The 18,348-nt window shown below is 47.9% G+C and overlaps 1 protein-coding gene and 1 pseudogene across 1 annotated transcript in view; both read right to left on the reverse strand.

The window, feature by feature from the left end:
• Positions 1 to 8,746, reverse strand: part of ETS1 (ETS proto-oncogene 1, transcription factor) — a 368,683-nt gene extending 359,937 nt beyond the window's left edge. The window contains exon 1 of the mRNA XM_085647182.1: positions 8,302 to 8,746. Coding sequence (XP_085503308.1) covers positions 8,302 to 8,386 — 85 coding nt within the window. The 5' untranslated portion in view covers positions 8,387 to 8,746. The remainder of the gene's footprint in view (positions 1 to 8,301) is intronic.
• Positions 3,167 to 3,699, reverse strand: LOC146856689 (transmembrane protein 238 pseudogene; annotated as a pseudogene).
• Positions 8,747 to 18,348: the final 9,602 nt, after the last annotated feature.

The raw sequence follows: 18,348 nt of genomic DNA on the forward strand, positions 1-18,348 counted from the left end.
TTTCTTGTTTAAAGTTATGTTTAAGATTCCCTGTTGAATCCATTCCACCAACAACACAGTACTGAAGCCTGGAATGGGCCATGTATTTGGAGAAACAAACTGCAATGGTAAACTCGGTTTCAACAATTGCGACAGCTTCTTTGAAGAAAAGCAAGGTGTGAACGCTCTACGTAGGCTATCCGATTCATTTATCTGAAAGCTTTGGAGGGCTATGATGTCTCCCTGTGGCTGATCAAGCGCCAAAAGATGAAGCGTCCACTGGGATTCATCTCACCGCTACATTTAACGACAAGACCTGGCTGGTATGTATACCTGATGGAGCAAGGTTTCGTATAAAAGGAAACTCGCTTGTATGCAAACCCCTCGAATAACCTTTAACATTGTAATCAACCTGTTCGTGAATACTAATTCTGCACCACATTTTACATTTGTATCCAGGGGAAGATTTTCTATGTATTCTACTAACCAGTAACCCGAGTGTCCTATAATGGCCACAAAAAAACGCAGGAATTCTTCTGCGCATGCGTCTACTACATCTACGCAGTACGACGTCTTCTGTCGCTTGGGGGGAAAACTTTGCAGCTGCGCAATAGCTTTTAATATGGCTGCTCGAAACCTTCGCACTAAAGCACATGCTGAGCTGAAACTAACCTATGCAAGTTTTACTAAACTATTAATGCAACAGATTTATTAAGTAAATGGGGTTAGAGTAGAAATAAGTGGGATACAGTGAATTCATTTAAGTTTGTATTCTAACGTGTTCTTCTTTGACTTTATTAATAGTTCATATTTGGGCCTTGGAGGGTGACCGCGTCTCTGTTTCCTTGTGGCTTCTACACATGCGAAACGTCTGCTTGTCCTAAAACAAATGAGGTTATTGACTGGCTGCCAAACCCTAAGCCCAGCAAGGACATGGGAAGAACAACTCTTGACCCTACGAGAGAAAGAAGACGCAACATTGTATCACAGACTTATCGATCCACATATGAAATGTTTGTGGGAATAAAGCTTGTGGGTGTTAAAATTAAGGGGCGGGGAGCTAGACAATAGACTAAAGAAAAATATTACACTTAGTATGGTGCGATGTCCTCACCTCACTGTTTGGCCCAATCAAATTTCGGGTGAACATGGAATTGAAACATTTGGTGGTGGATCATACATTTGAATTGGTATAACAGAGGTATGTTCTAGATAGTTAGTCACACTTGATGCTGAGATACCGATGCTATGCTGAGATGCTGCCCCATTTTGCTACAATCTGACTGAAGAATCCAACACTAGGGAAATTAGCGGAACAACCGAGGAGGCACATCTAGGAAGGGGTCCGGACGAGCCTGAGCCAGAGAGAGTAGCACCAGAGAGGGGTGTAACACTGGTGTTACACTAGAAGAGGTCACCTTCCCGGTCCTGAACCGGTCCTGAATCCTTGACACTCTGAATGTTGGGATTCTCACACCATTCTAGGTAAATATAACTGCTGAGTTAATGCTCTGTACCTGCTCTCTATTCTTTCTCTCCTCAGGTACTGTCATTGCAAGAATTTAATTGATGCAACTGATTATAAGCTAACTGTACTATGTTTCCTGATGGAGAATTCTGGCATATCCATGTGTATTCTGATTTGACTCACAAAATTATTAATTCAGATAAAGTTTTAAAACTCCTTCTGAGTCTGTGGTTCTTTAAATAAAAGTTAAATGTATTATTGTATTTCCTCTCTATTCTAATCTACTACTAGATCTTTCGAATGTGCCTTTACTCACGAGAGAGGAATGGTAAGAATACTGGTGTAAAGGTTTCCTAGGGTAAAATAAAATTGATGACCAGCGGATATTTACCAGCTCATTGAGTGTATGAATGTATATGGGTCCAAGTGAGTGTTGTGTGTATGAATGTGTAGTGCTGGTGGACTCTGCAGCATCATACCCGCTGTCCTGCCATGTTAACTACACAGACCTCCACTGTGAGTGTCCCGGCCCAACACTGCGAGGGACATTATTTACCACTGCTATTTAGAATTTGTATTCAGACATGGGCTCGGTGTTGAATCTGAGGCCCTCAGAACTTCTCAATATCTTCAAGTAGAGACTCCAAGAAACCAGACTAGCATGGAAGAGGAATCTTCCAGAGCTGGGCACAGGTGCTAGGGCCTACTTCCACCCAGCACCCCCTCCATGCCCCCAGGGCCCACGCGATCCAGACATGGATACTCCTTGTGATGATTCACCGACAACTGTAGCATAGTTTCACAACAACCTTTCTTTGTATTAATTTTTGGGAAAATACAACGTTGTTTTATTTATAGTACCCCCTGAATAGGGAGTGGGCACCGATGGCGCTTGTTTGCCTACGTTACTTTTTAGCTGAAAATTACTGAGTTAGAACTTTCTTTTTGCTGTATCTATTTAAATGGAAAATTAGACGTTTTACTGAAAATTAAACAGAAGATCCAAACAGAGCAAAAATAATCCCCAAAAAACTAACAATAAAGTCCAATAGATAAAGGGACTCACAGCGTCGGTTATGTCGGACTTGCAGTTTAAGGATATTTTTTAGCAACTCTGTCGGTGTGTGAAATCCATATTGCTCCCATTTCTTCCTATTGAAGGTATACACGGGAAGCACCTGACGCTCCAAGGATCACACCAGGCATCGGCGGTTGAGCCGAGGTTTGATCTCACTGCTTGTAATCCCAGCCTGTTGCAACCTCCGCAGTAAGAAGGAGACAACGAGGTTCCCCCCCCCAGGGCATTGCACGCATGCAGTGTGTATGAGTAAACACCTGCGACTTTCGACTAACTCCACAGGAGGTGGGGAGCACCCCAGTCTCGTGAGTGGTTAGCCAGGACTCCAGGTCAGAGGAAGCACCATCTTTTACCGCTCATTCATTTATTTACAACAAAATGCATTCTGGGAGTTCTAGTCTTGATGAATGTGACTTGAAACAGTTGGACTACATATTGGGTATGGAGGGGTAAATAAAGTCTGACACCACACATGGCTTGTGTGCATTTAGAGCATAAATAGGATGAGCAAGTGTGGAACCAAATTGTAAAACTCACTGAACGTTTCAACATTATCTCCCTACCGAGCAGGAGTTATTGCAAGGGGTAATAGTCTGTCCTTAAGCCGCCTACCATGGTTATCGGAAAAACTGGGCAGGTGGCTATCGGACTGACTTCCACCCATCAAAATTAACTCTGTTGTCACCAGCAGTAGACCGAAGCCATGAAGGTCGGGACGAAGCCTTTGACTTACCCCCAACAAGTCCCACTGGGGACCCCCTCGAGGACGACTCTTCTTCTGTGGGCGGCTCCTTGATACGGGGCAGCTGCAGGCTGTCCTCCCCCGTCGCTGCCGCGCCTCCGATACCCCACTTCCCCCTGGCTTGCCACTGCGACGAGAGAGGCGGAGGGAGATCCTGCGGGCAAGGTGGGCAAGTGTGCCCCCTTTGACGACATAGTCTCGCTCCAGCTCCTCCAGGGAAATCTCGATATTGCCCGTGTAACAGAAGATCCAACAAATGAGGCTCAGGAAAACCAGAATGGCACCGGTGTAGATCAGCAAGTCGCCAAAGTCTCTTCCGTTGATCTGCAGCTGGGCAAAGATGCCCACCAGGAGGGAGGCTACCCCCACCAGGTCCATCAGAACAGCGAACATGAGAGCCATCCGGCACCGTCTGAGAGAGACCGGAGCCATGGTCTGCATATCCCCAGGTGTGCTGAGAGAGGGCGAGGCGGCTGCAAAGGAGTGTTGTGTGCACAGGAGACTCAGAAAACCGAACAAACCTGTTGTGGGAGGCAGGCATCACGTTACACTCTGCCGGAGGGGGCGAGCAGTTTCGCCTCATCTCACCCCCACACAAACACAAGTTGTAATGACAGAAAAATCTCTTAGCTTTATGGGGCCATGTGTTTCTAATTAGTGTGGAGGCGCGCACTGCCCCCGACCTCTCAAAGGAAAAAAATCTTGACGAAACCAAGATTTTTTTTCTTTGAGAGGTCGGGGCCAGTGCGCTCCTCCACTTTAATTAGAAACACATGGCTCCATAAAGATAAGAAAGTGCTTTGCAACAGCAGCAAAGCAGGCGACCCAGTCTGGATCGGAGGCAAAAGGGCATCAACAAACAACCCTCATTTCCAATGGTAGGCCACCGATTAGCATAAAAGGTGATGCCAGCCAATGAAAATGAGGGGTGGGGCTTCAAGTCCCCTTCTCAAATCTACTCTCTTACAAAATCTCTCACCCAGCAAGTAGTACTTTGCGCTGTAATGCCAGACGAGACCTAGAAAGCGCTATCTGTGTCATCCACACTGGTCGAGTCATAGCGCTATTTTCCTAACTTTTAGATACACTGCACAACAGCTGCGTTGCTGTACAACATGGGTAAAAGACATTGACAAAGCTAATAGCTGTCGCATAGGCGAGAGCTATTGGCTTTGCCAATGTTTGTTTGTGAAGCAGTCCATCCACGTCAACAGTGCATGCAACGTAAAACATTAGATAACCCAAAAACTACAATGATTCCCAGGGCGTGGTAGGTCAAACCTCGGAAAATCACATGTTATTTTAATTTTCACAACAAAAACAGGGGATCTAAAATGGGGTACAGTAACATGAAAATGATTTGCTGGTAAAAAAAAAAAAATGTCTGTTTTAGCCCAGATTATCATTTTTGCAATAATGCTTACTACAGTGATTTGCACTTTTTCCTCGAACGGCTGTTTACTTGGAAAATGAGAATAGACGTCAACTAAACTTTCAGTTTTGTAAGCACATCCCCATGCGCCCAGGAAATCTTCCACCTTTGGTCCATTAAGAAAACAACTGTAACATTAATATTATGTAACTGACCTGCAATAGTGAGGTCATCATAAGGAGCCAGTTAGGCTCATACATGGAAAGGAGATAGATGGGTGAATTGTTAACTCTTGGGAGACCACGACAACAACATTTCTTTGTGTGTGACTGGTATCGCCCCTAAGATGCGCCCCGAACATGCTTACGTTTTTTCCAGATTTGTTTAAAGGCTTGCACTGCAAGGCGTAGCCTACGAATTAGTCCTGCCAGAGTTCCCACTTCTGGCATTTTTCATAGAGTACCTTACTCGTTTGCATCAACAGTGCATAAAACCAACTATTCTTCAGAATTGCCATTCGTTGATGAAACACCTAGGAGTACATTAAACATCTAAAAGCCATCCCAGAGAGACTACTCTGCAATACAAGCACATCACATGAACAACCGAATAACAACCTCAGGAAATCGTACACCTGAAGAAGCAAAAACAGCTGGGAAAACCCCTTAAGACTGCAACCTAGCTAAAGAATCACAAATGAAGCACCCCAGGCCGACTGGCTCTCGAAAAAGCACATTAGACAGTTAAGAGTAGCCAAAAAATAAAAGCTATTGAAGGATCACCTCTGAGTACAATTAACACACATAGAACCAATTCAACACTGATTCACAAAAGAATTCATTTCACACTTTTGAAATATCCTTGAACAGTGACAAAACACCCAAGGAATCACCTCAGAGTAGTTATTCTCACAAAGAAGCACCTAAGATGATACCACACACCTGAATAATCAAGTCATAATACACAACACTCCTAGACTTTATACTTTGATGTGGACACAAACCTACAACTCGTTCATCTGAAAGATGAATCATATACTACTGCTAGATCCCCAAATTTCCTCTCAGAGAAAATAAACGTGAGGTACCAGCTCAGAAAACACTTGCCATCAAAATCACCCCATCTTAAAAGAGTGAAAGGTTGAACAACAACCTCCGATATCACAACTGATAAGCAATCTTATAAGACAGCATATGTAACAAACACCCTCAGAGGCATTCACAAGCATAATGACAGTCTAAATAAGTTCACATACCTCAGCGGCATTTAAGAATACATCAGCAACCTTAAAAAGGCATCTCGGAGGAACTTGCAGACCTAATTATGAATCTCACAGGCTATACACATCCACAGAAAAACTTCAGACATCACAAAATGGAAGTGCCATCTTAAATGAGATGTTGCATCTGACTCAGTACTCCAGTAGACATCAAACCCATGAAACACCTAAAAGAACATAACACACCTTAAGAAGCAGTTGGGGTGACATCACAAATTTGAAGAAGCACCCCATAAACCTTAAACGCCTAAAGACGTATCTTAGAGGACATAATAGATTTTTTTAAAAACACACCCACACAACTCCAAATAGGAGGATATTGCACAATTAAAAATCCCATCTGAGGCGAAGAAATTCAAAAGCATACCACGAAACTCGCATGGCACTGTATGGGACCACACTAGACTAACACTGTTGCCCAAGGCCAGTTCTCCCAGCTATCGTCTTGCCTTTTGTTTGGAGAAAAATACTTTAAAATGCAAGTGTTGCTTCCGAAACGGGCCAATAATGCAAGCACCAGAAATATCTGGACCCCAAACACCAGAAAACCCTCTCTTGAGGCAAACTAGAAGTTAGAAGAGAGCTGTTATATTAGAGCAAAGATATAACGAAATGGAAAAAACAAAGAAAGAAACCAATAATTGCCATCTCTCGCCAGGCTTTTCTCAGCTGGACTTGAGCCTTCTTTTGAAAACTAAGTGGAAATGAGTCTCGTAGCTGAGTGATGCGATTCAGCATTGCCACATCAGAGAGTCCGATGTTTGTGAAACTTTAAGGCCCCATCAGAATGCTCTTTCCCTAAACCACAAGAGCCAGCTCTGCACAACCTGCAGCTGCAAAAATATGAGGCAAGAGTCAAAAATGCAAGGAAGAGGGAAAATAAAAGGACTGCTGGAGGCGGAGGGTGTGTGATGAAACCCCGTAACGGCTCCCAGCTCCACCCCCACCCCTCCTCGGCTAGCGTCCGATCAGCAGCGGGCTGCGGGAGCCTGTGAAACTTAAAGTGAAAAACTACCAGTGGGTCAGGAATTCACCATGACATGCAAATGAGTAACAGCTCTTGATAGCCTAGAAAACGAGCAGCAGAGCCAGACGCTGGTCCAGGGCCTGAGAGAGGCCATCGGAGTCTGCAACTAGCTTAGGGTCCAGATCTGAAAGTGATCGTTAGAACCTAGAAGTGGCAGCTGTTCTTACTGGTCCCAGAGGCTGCAAGAGACCATTGGAGCAAGCCTACCAGACCAAGAGCAACAAAGAGAGTTAAATGACCAGAGACTCAAAGCTGGAAGGAATGAATAGAGACTGAAATCAACTACACCCATCAGAACCTAAAAGTGTCCAACTGAGTTCGAAAGTAGTTGTGCAGCCTAGGAAACATACAGATTGCAACTAACCACGCGGGAACATGTCAGGTATTGCCACTTGTTACAGAACCTGAAACTGATCAACAGGGCCAGTTATTGGCATAATGGCCAGGAAGAAGATACCAGTGTTCGCCACAGACCTCTGAACATGACAGCACCCGTCGCTGGTCTTGCTTTCAAGTGATGTGCACATCTCCTTACTGACCATCAGTGCTCGAAACTGACAAGCAAAACATGCCTCTAGCTCATATGGTGAAAATTACAACCAGATCCTGTCATCAAAGCCGAAGTGTGCCAATAAACACTGCCACTGGCCTCAGAACCTGGTACTGACCATGAGAGGCAGCCAGTAACCACAGATCCTGGCAGTGCCCAGAGCATGAGACTACTCATCTGCGACCAGCATTGGCCTCGGAGCGACCCTGCCTACCAAAAGTGGTTATTGGCCTCAGAGCCTGACCCAGCCCATCAGAGGTTGCCATTAGCCTCTGAGCCTGAGCCTGCCCATAGGAGGCTGTTGTTACCCTTAGAGCCTGACAGTGCCCATTATAGATTGCCACTAACCCCACATCCGATCTGAGCCTGTCTGTGACTTAAAACACTGGCAATGTCTATTATATTCTGTGCCCTGACACTGACTCCCCCCAGAACCTTACAGAGCCAATCAGGCCCTACCAGTGACCGCAGAGTCCGACACAGCACATTACATCTTGATTTTGACCTTAAAGCTCGACAATGGCAATCAGAGACTGCCACCGACATCAGCACCTTACTGTGCCCACCAGATCTCGCTACTGGCTACAGAACATAAAGGTACCAATTCGTTAGAGCCTTGTATTAACAGAGTCAGATCAGGCCCTGCCGCTGAGCCTTGAGCTTGGCAATGCCATTCAGAGCCTGCGTTGGACTCCGAGCTAAACAATGCCAATCGGAGCCTGCCATTGCCCTCAGACCCTGGGGCTGTCCGTCAGATCCTGCCTCTGGCATGATACCGTTAAAGTGGTCGAGTCCAAAGTACTTACCAGGGGAGCATGGGCATGGCTCGAGATCAAGTCTCTCTGTCTTGATGATGGTTAACGTGGGCTTAATGTCCACAGCTGCCTTCATGGTGAATGCCGCTGTCTTTTAGACAGGGGATAGGGTTGCGGAAGTCCCTCTGCGCAAACTGTCCCGGCCGGGGGTCCTCTGTAAAGCCTGTAGATGGCACGTTAATGAGCTGCCAGGCTGTTTCTGGCGGTCTGGAGTCCCAGTAGAGCCCGTCGATGGCAGTGTAAACTCAGCGACAGGAGGGCTGTTCCGGACAGAGGTGCCCTACAGATACAGCGGGTGTGATGCTGGTCCTCCTGGGCGTGATGCAGTGCCCTCCTTCGCCGTGATGCCCACTGCCCTCCTGCCTCTCTCGCTTCTTGCTTGGCTTCTCAGGGCGTAGCTCCCTCTGTTCATCTGGTCACAGTGTGAGTCTGAGGAACTCAGCGGCATGGTGGGCTCGGCCAGGCCAGTGACAGCCTCGGGGGCGGGCTACTGAGAGCCAGCCCCTTCTTGATGAGTAGGAGGAGATTCAGGGGCGGGGATCTGTCCACGGGTAGCACAGAGAAGAGATAGGTCTGTCTGCCTGCCTGAAGAGAAGCGATCCTCGTGGAGGGTGGGGGTGGGTATCTGTCTGGAAACGAGCTGTAGAGAGAGAGACCTTGCTCGGCCTGCTGCAGGGCTGAACCTACACTGATGGGAGTGAGAGTGGGGATTGAACTCACGAGAATTATCTCGGGGCAGGGATGCCTGACTGATGAAAGGAATTTCGGGTGGTGGAGGGGCTAGCGTGCAATCCACCGTAAAGCTTGTCAACGCCTAGTCAGGGATTGGTAAGCGCTATGAAATGCAAAACAATAATATATTGAGGAGATGGATTGATGGAAGTATACCCACAGCTTTAAGTGGAATGACAACGGGGGGGGGGGTCTCTCCCAGGGGCGTGGCCGATGTAATTGGATTGGCTCTGTAATTAATTTAGAGTTTATCTGTTTGTATCTTTTATGCAATTCATGTACTCTGTAGTCCTTAATGTAACTGGTTCTATTGTAAAGTGCTCTGACTCCTTTGGGTTAAGTTCGCGCTATATAAAAATACATAAATAAATAAGGGTGTGGCTTAAAACCCATAAACTAAATATCTGTGCTTAGCATAGTCTCCCGCTAAGCAGGTATTTTGATGCTTCTGTCATTGCATCCAGATATATAACAAAACAAGTAACGCTGGTAACACTCCCCCAATGATACTCAGGAGGCGTGCAGGAGTTGTCTTCATGTATTTAGTCAAATACGATTTTCTATAACGAGAGAGCGCCGGGCAAACAGCTCCGTACGCTCTCATGCTTTCGCGCCGTTTGTTGCGCATGCGCAGTAGCGTCCAATATGGCCACCACACGCCTTTGCCTGAAGACATAGTGCGCGTCAACTAGACCGCGACACTACATATCTCCCCCTTTTTATAACACAAAAAACTTTATACACGTACCCTATTAAAGTTCACTCAAGTTCAATGTCTTTAAACTTTGATGGTCTCACCACGCTCTGCCTCCTCTGGTGCGTCTTACCGGGGTCGTACGTTCTTCCCGCCCACTGTCTTCGTCTGGGCTCCCCCTTCTTTCTTCTTGAGTACTAGTTTTTTCTCTTCCTCCTTTCTCACTCTCTTCCTGTGGCCGTTTCTCCCTAGTTGGCTCTTTCCTCTCGCTGTTCAGATTACCCGAGGCAGTATCTCCGTCCTCCCCTTGTGGAGCGTCTACCACATCTCTCATGTCCTCCTGTTGTGTTGTTCCTTCATTGTCTTCACTGGGCCACTGTAGAATTTTGTTGCATTTTGACATACGGTCTTGGGACCATACATTTCCATCGCTGAGCAACGCTGCTCTATCGTACACTTCTTCCACTTGTAGGGGTGGCGAGTATTTGCTATCTCCATTCCTTTTTAGTACCGCTAACTTTACTCTGACCCACTCTCCTCTTTCTAGGGCCGTCTCTTTCACATTTTTCCTGCGGTTGTAATGTTCTGTGTAGATCCTCTGTGCTTTCTCCAGGTTGTGTTGCACCACTGCTGGCGACCACTTGCTCATGACTGTCTTTTCTTTCCATGCTACATTGTCCTTGGTGAAGGGTTGTCTTTCTCGCAGAATTTGAAAAGGGCTGTATCCCGTGCCAGTGGGGGTGATGCGATAGGCCCATATCATGCTTTGTAGTTCCTTTTCCCAGTCTTTGCCTATAGCGATGGCTGCTTGTATGGAGCCCATTATTACCCTGTTGAACCTTTGTACTTGTCCATTGCTCGCAGGGTGGTATACAGACGTGTGTTTGAGCTTGATGCCATTTCTCTACGCAAACTTAACCCATTTGTCCGAGGTAAACTGAGGTCCGTGAATCACTAATGATGGCTCTGGGAATGCCTTCTCTGAGGAAAACCGATGTGAGGAATCGAAGTATGGTGTCCGTGTCCATCTCTTCTTGAACGTGTATCTCCGGCCACTTTGAGTATTTGTCCACGATAACACACACGTACTTCGGAATCCCTTGATTGTCTAGTACTGATCCCATGATGTCTACGGCCACTTCTTCCCATGGATTGTTGGGGTTCGTGAACTTCCCTAGAGCTGGTCTCATTGGCTTCAAGATTTTGTCGGCTCTTTGGCATTGTTCACAGTCTCTTACATGTCTCTCCACTTGCAGGTCTATTCCTGGCCACCAATACGTTTGCTTGGTTCTCGCTTTAGTCTTCACAATCCCTAGGTGACCCTTGTGTAATAATGTTAGTCGGTGAGGTGTCAATTTCGCTGGTGGGACCACTCTGTCCCCTCTGTATACAAACATACCGTCATCTCCCACCGTCAGCTGTTCCCTGACTTCATAAAATTGTCGGAGTTGTTTCGTCTGTTGTTTCTTGTCGGGCCACCCGTGAACAATGCATCTCTTGATGTCTTCTAAGTCTTTATCCGCTTCATATGCTTCTTTCCATTCTTGTTTACTTATTACCCGTTCTGGATCTTCTGTCAAGGCCACCATTTCGTCGTCTTCTCCTGTGCCGTTGGTGATGCTTTCCATGGCCGAAGCCCTGCTGAGATAGTCTGCTATCTTGTTCCGTGATCCCGGTATGTACTCCACATCATAACGATATTCCAAAAGTTTTAGTGTAATTTTGGCTATGCGGGGTGTTGCGCTGGCGTGCCCACTTGACGTCAACACCTTAACTAATGGTTTGTGGTCCGTTTTGAGCAGAAACCTCGTGCCCCACAGGAACTGGCGATACTTTCCCATAGCCCATACTACCGCCAACATTTCCTTCTCGATCACACTGAACTTTTGTTCTGAATTCGTTAGGGACCGGGATGCAAAACTGAGCGTCTCCTTCGTGCCATCTGTTCTCTCTTGCATGAGAACCGCTCCTAGTCCTTTTTCGCTGGCATCTGTCATCGGTATTGATTTCCCTAGGGGATCATACCCTTGTAGAGGGATAGCTTGGCCGATTTCTCTTTTTACGGTGTCGAACTCTTCCTGTGTCTCTTCCGTCCATTTGAATGTTGTTTTCTCCCTCGTGAGTTGCCTCAGGTGGTACGTTTTTGTGGGAAAGTGTTGGACAAACTTACTGTAATATTCTGCCATCCTGAGAAAGGATCTCACTTCTTCCTTGGTGGAGGGTGGAGGAGCCTCGCAGATGGCTTTTACATTTGCTCTTCTTGGTGTTATTTCCTGTTCTCCGATCTCGTGCCCCATGTAGGTGACTGATGACATACCAAAACGGCACTTCTCCTATTCGGCTGTTAGTCCGTTCTTCTCCAAGGTCCTAAGTACTCTGTCCAGCTTCTCGTCGTGGTCTTCCCGTTCCTTCCCCATCACTAGGATATCATCTTGGAAGTATTGTACCCCTTCCATGTCTCGGAACAAACGGGCCATTAGTTTCTGAAAGACCGCTGCTGCTGAAGCCAGGCCAAAGGGCATGCGGCAGAACTGATAGCATCCGAATGGCGTTATGAATGATGTCAGTTTCCTACTCGTGTGGTGTAGGACCACTTGGTGATACGCTGACTTGAAATCGATGGTGGAGAACCACTTCACTCCTTTAGTCCGTGCCAGCATTTCCTCTATACGTGGTAGTTGGAACTTCTCCACTATGATACACTTATTTAGTTCTCGGAGGTCCACACACAGGCGCACCTTGCCCGTTGGTTTAATTGCCACCACCAACGGTGCCAGCCATTCTGCACTGTCGATGGGTTCGATGATTCCTTCTTCCTCGAGTCTGTGTAGTTCTCGTTGCACCGCTTCCCTCACCGCAAGCGGTATGTTTCTCACCTTGTGTGCTACGGGCTGGGCATTCTCTTTGAGCTCAATTTTGTGAGTGAATTTTTCCAGCTTCCCTATCTTCTCTCCAAATATTTTCGGATATTCGCTTCTCATTCCTTCTGCTTTAGGCCATCTTCCCTCTAATGTCATTAATACTTGTGTGTCTCCTCCCGGATTCAGTTGCATTCCTAATTCTCCTTGGTCCATCCATCCTAGAACCGAGGGTCCTTTCTCAGCGACGTACAATTTGCATTGAGCGCTGCGTTCTTTGAATTTGAAGGGTAGGCTTCGGAACCCCACCATCGGAATGGGTTCGCCCCCCGTGTATGTAACAGGTCGTATGTCGCGAGGTTCCAGTTGCGGGCCTAGGACGGGCTCAAATTTTTCTTCCCACACGGACCATTGGACAATAGTGTATGGGGACCCAGAGTCCGCCACTATGGTGATTCCTACTCCTCCGATTAATAAGTCACACTGGGGTTTGCGTGAACATCTACAGTCAATACCTAACACTTGGCCATCCACGCAGAGTACGTTGTCTTCTTCCTCCGGTTCTTCTTCTTCCTCGTCTTGGTCCTGCGCCACATACTTCACTGTGCGCTGCTTCCACTTCCTTCGGCAAACCTTCTCGTAGTGGCCTATCAGGCCGCAAAACGTGCACTTTGCTCTGAAAGCGGGACATCGTTTATCCTGGGCCACATGGTTCAGACTGCCACACCTGTAGCACTTTGACGTGCCTTCCTTGTCCAGTTTCCCTGTTTGTCCTTGTTTCCCTTTCCATTTGTTCATTCCTTTGTGCTCTCCCAGCACCATTTTGCCTCTTCCGTATTGGTCAGGGTCTTCTACTTTATTGATCGTAGGTCTCTGGATTTGTTCTCTCTTCGCTGCTTCTGCGCATCGCTTTGACAGTTCGGCCCTTTTTACCATGGCTATCACGTCTTTCAGTGTGGCATCTCCGTTCGCCCACAGTTTGTCTTGCACAGTCTTGTTCGTGGTATGCATTACTATTTGGTCTTTTATAAATTCATCGTGCAGTACTCCAAATTTACACGTTATCGCTAGTTTCCATAACGCTGCGACATAGTCGTCTATCGTTTCCCCCGTTTCCTGTTTTCTTTGTTGGAAGTTGTAGCGATCAATGGACGTGCACACTGCGGGGCGATAGTGGGTATCCAAGTCTTCAATGGCGTGTTTGAACACATCATCATCTGCTGGTGGTCGGGCGGCAGGTACTAAGTTCTGAAATACTCTTATGCCTTCTGGTCCTAGATTGTGTAAGAGTATCCTTTTCCTCCTACTACTGGAAAACGCCTCTCCGTTCTCGTCTTCCCGTGCCTCTAGGTAATTATTGAAGTATACCCTCCAGTCCTCCCATTTCATTTGAGGCTCTCCGGGCCTCGGCAGGAACGGGATTGGTGTCGTGAGTGACGACGCCTGTGCGCACATTTCGGCACGTCCTCTGTGTTCTTCCTCCTGGTTCCTCGGACTGCCTGGTGCTTCCGCCCCTTCGTCTCCTCCTCGGGTCGCCCGGGCTGCTTCCGTGCCCTCTGCGCTGTTCCTTCTGGGTTCCGCCAGGGCCTCAACTGTGTCGTGCCTCGACACTGGGAATTCCTAGTGTGCTGGTTCCACCTCCCCTGCTTACTATGTTGCGTGTTTGTAAGAGTGTCCTGCACCTTTCTTTTTTTTTTTTCCAGTGCTTCCCTCTTGCTTCTGTCTGTCGCTGCGGCGCTCTCTCATTGGTGTCCTTAGTGTCCCCCCTTACGGCCTTCTGGGTGCACTTACTGGTGTGGGTTGGCTTGCCTTGTCGCCTTCTCCAGTCCTCCTGGTCTGTCTACTGGTTTGTTCTCTTCCTCGATGGGTGTGTCCTCCCGGGTTTGGGGCATCCCATCCTCGTCGCCACTGTAATGCTGGTAACACTCCCCCAATGATACTCAGGAGGCGTGCAGGAGTTGTCTTCATGTATTTATTCAAATACGATTTTCTATAACGAGAGAGCGCCGGGCAAACAGCTCCGTACGCTCTAATGCTTTCGCGCCGTTTGTTGCGCATGCGCAGTAGCGTCCAATATGGCCACCACACGCCTTTGCGTGAAGACGTAGTGCGCATCAACTAGACCGCGACACTACACATTAGACCTACAACAAACCTTAACTATTAGCTTCGTCAATGGTCATTAGTTGCCTAAGATAAATAAGCAAAAACTATGGATTTGTATAGAACATTGATAATGTTCAAGGTTTTGAAATGATGAGACTTAAAGAACTAGAAACAAGTCTCTTTGATTTTACCTCAAATGCATTGAAGGGTGGTACTGCTGCACAGTTGAGATATTTTTTTCACCTTGAGGGTGAGGGCAAAAATGTAGAGCCCGATAGGGACCCTTTTCAGCACCTGCTTTTTAGAACAGCCGGTGCTGAGCACCGGCAGGACCCGGCCCACTTAAAGCCCTGAGTATACCTAAAGAGTTGCACCAAGAAGAAGGTCTGCCTAACACAGAGAAGCAGGCGCTAAAGAGGAGGACAGCATTACCTCCTCATCCGTCTTCCTCGCCACAGTATTAATTAACGAGCCTTCGGCTTCCACAGAAACTCCAAATGCAATTTTAACATTCTAGTCTCCCTCTCCCTCTCCCTCCAATATGGCCCCCAGTGACGACAGCCAATCCCATAAAGGGATACAGAAAGCCTCAAAACGACCTGTTTTTTTGTTTCTGCACTGCTCCGAGTGCTGTGTTCCTGCTTGTCAGGTGAGTGTGGGGCGGCGGTCCTGATGTAGCGGACTCTTGTGCCCCCCATTCGTTTGGATGGGGGGACGTTAGTATATGTTTATTGTACGCTTGTGTTTTTAACCTGCTTTGTGTCCCCCTGTGCAGCGTGCCTCTCCGGTTTCTGCCTTAGCGGAACCGGCGTGGCAGCGGTCGGGTTAGTTTGGGGTCCCGCCTCCTTCCTGAGACCGCGCCTCGGTGTCCTGCTTTAGCGGACTCCTGGGGCGCGTGTTCTGTGTTAGCCGACCGCGCGTCCTGCTTGGCGGACTTATGCGGTCGGCGCTTTGTTGTGATTTACCGCGCTTCCGAAGCGGAGCGCTTTGAGTTCGACGCTGTGTGGAAATTTAGCTTGTAACTGAACATTATCTGCGCCATCTTGCCTCTCCCCAGCGCCACGCACAGCGAACGCACGGCCGCCATTTTAGGCACCCCACTCTCTCTCCCCGCTCATTGTCGATCGCCAGCACGTTCCCCTGGCGCTGCAAGCATCCCCCGCGCGCCGGCCACCCCCGGTCTCTCATACACGGGCCATAAACCCTCTCTTTCTGCGCGACCCTGCCATGGAGTCACACCCCGTTCCTGACCAACACCTCCTTTCATCCCATACATGGTCATACATCCTTCCTGATAACCCCCATCCTCCGCGCCCGATTGTCCGAACTGATCCCAGGCCATCACCTAGCCCTACAGATGCAGTCTATTGCCCCTACTGAAAGGAAAACACCCCACATCAAAGGGATTACAGCAGATCAAAGCCCCTACCCCCTGAGACCCGACCGGTTGCACACACCCACGGGAATTGGCGGAATGTCCAGCTGTGTGATAGCCATCTCCTACTGTGGGAGGGGTGGGGACTCCCACTGAAGATATGTGTGGGAACGAGCTCGAAGTGGGGATTCCGAGGAAGTTCTTTCTTGTATCAAGACAATCTCAAGAATGTGCCATGTGTGATAAAACCTGCAATAAAGTCATAAACCTGTGTATAAGAGGCCAGGCCTCAGAGATGCAGTTAGAGCACCTCATGACGATACCTTGCTGTCTGATCTGATGTGTTCTGCTCCGACGGAATAAAAACTTTGTTTCCTGCCTTCCAGTCTCCGGCGCCTGCCTCTTTCATTGGTAAATTATCGAATGGTATAAGAGGCGATTACCGCCGAGCAATACTTGAAAGGTTATCGACTGAAACTGCCGCTCCATTTAACAATTGGCGTCCCAAGCGTGGGGCCCATCAGCGACACGTGGATCCAGTGGGAGAGGTCCCGACGACAGAGTGAATGACTGCAACGATCGGGAGAGCTCCTGCCCGATAGACCCTCGTCTGGCAGCCGATCATCCGAACTTCACTGGTTCCGAGCAGACCTCTCTCGAGTGATCTACGGTCCTGACTGGGAACCATCAGGAGTGCCGCGGCAAATACGGAGAGTAGAGGACGATCGGGCGCTGGAGGCGGAAGACGAGAAACTGTCCACGCGGTCCGGGTAAGGTCGTGAAACACGACAAATTGTGAAACGATTGATTGATTGATTGAAATACTAGTATTGCTTATTGATTGTTCTCTTTGAGATATTCGCTGTCTACAAACGGGGAGGAGTAGAAATACTCTCTCTCTCTCTCCCTTTGCAGATAGTGAAGGGTAGGTAACGCAGACTTTTGTCCCCGTTGAAACCCGTCGTGCCTATCTTTATCTCCCCACTGATTGATTGTCCGAACATTGATTGTTTTGAAGAATAGTGCTCTTTGAGATATTCTCTGTTTGCAAATAACGTAGAATAGAAATATTCTGTCTAGTCTTTGCAAATAGTGAAGGGTAGGTAACGCAGACTTTTGTCCCCGTTGTAACCCGTCGTGCCTATCTTTATCTCCCCATTGATTGATTGATTGTCCGAACACTAGCTGTTCGATATTGGTTCTTTGGAGGTATTCTCTGCTTACAAATAACGAGGAATAGAGATATTCTGTCTAGTCTTTGCAAGCAGTGAAAGGATAGGTAGTGCTGACTTTTGTCCCCGTTGAAACCCGTCATGCCTATCTTCTCCCCACTGATTGGTAGTTGGTTCTGCCCGGACCGCTTATTAGAGGTGAACCATCCGGCTCCTCTGGAAGGCACCCCTAATAAGGACATGTTCACTAAATACGAACTAATCGCCGTAGTTTGTAGCAAGCTATGGCATAAAATATACAAAGGGGGACCCCGAGAGTCAGTGGCCACTGGTGGGATCCTTTTTGACCCTACAAAACTAAAGTAACGCTAGGAAATAGCCCTTTGTGGGGTATATGGAACTACGGGAAGGAGCCAAGCTCACGGTCAAGACGGCCACGAGGTAGCCCGGCTCCATCGCTCTCGCTGCCTAAACATGTCTGCCCTACCACCCACCCCGCCCAGTAAACACGACCGAAATCCCACACAACCGGAAGTCTGTTGATACCCACCATCGACGTCACCGAACTTGACTAGGATCACGCACAATTGGACTATGCCATTTTCCGATTACACTGTAACTAGATTGCAAATATGTACAACACTCCAACAAAGTAGTATGATTAAACATTTTAATAACTTATAGGTATAACAACATTCCGACAAGATGAGCAGGTTAAAACACGTTTTAAACAACTATTTACATGACAGTCTGCTGCGACCTGCATCCCAAAGCATTTACGTCCACGTGACACCGTCCTTGCCTCTCCTTCCTCGAAGTTGCAACATTGGCCTGTTTTGGGCGGTCCTTTTAGTCGGCCTTGGGCTATAAAAGCCATGCAAAAATCCATTGATATCAGTGGCGGACAACTGTGCGAATAGTCCGGAAGTCACACGCGGCGCCAAGACCCTGGCAACGCCAAGCTGGGTCTGCCACGTCGTGCGGATCTTCCCATTTTCTTCTTCTTCCTTCAATAACGAAGGGTGCCCTGGCGGGGGGAAGCGACGCGGACGGGCCTCCCCCGCCTCCCCAGGTGGAGGCTCACCAGCAGATGAGGGCACC

Source organism: Triturus cristatus, chromosome 3_2 (assembly GCF_964204655.1).
Source record: "Triturus cristatus chromosome 3_2, aTriCri1.1, whole genome shotgun sequence".
NCBI lineage: Eukaryota > Metazoa > Chordata > Amphibia > Caudata > Salamandridae > Triturus > Triturus cristatus.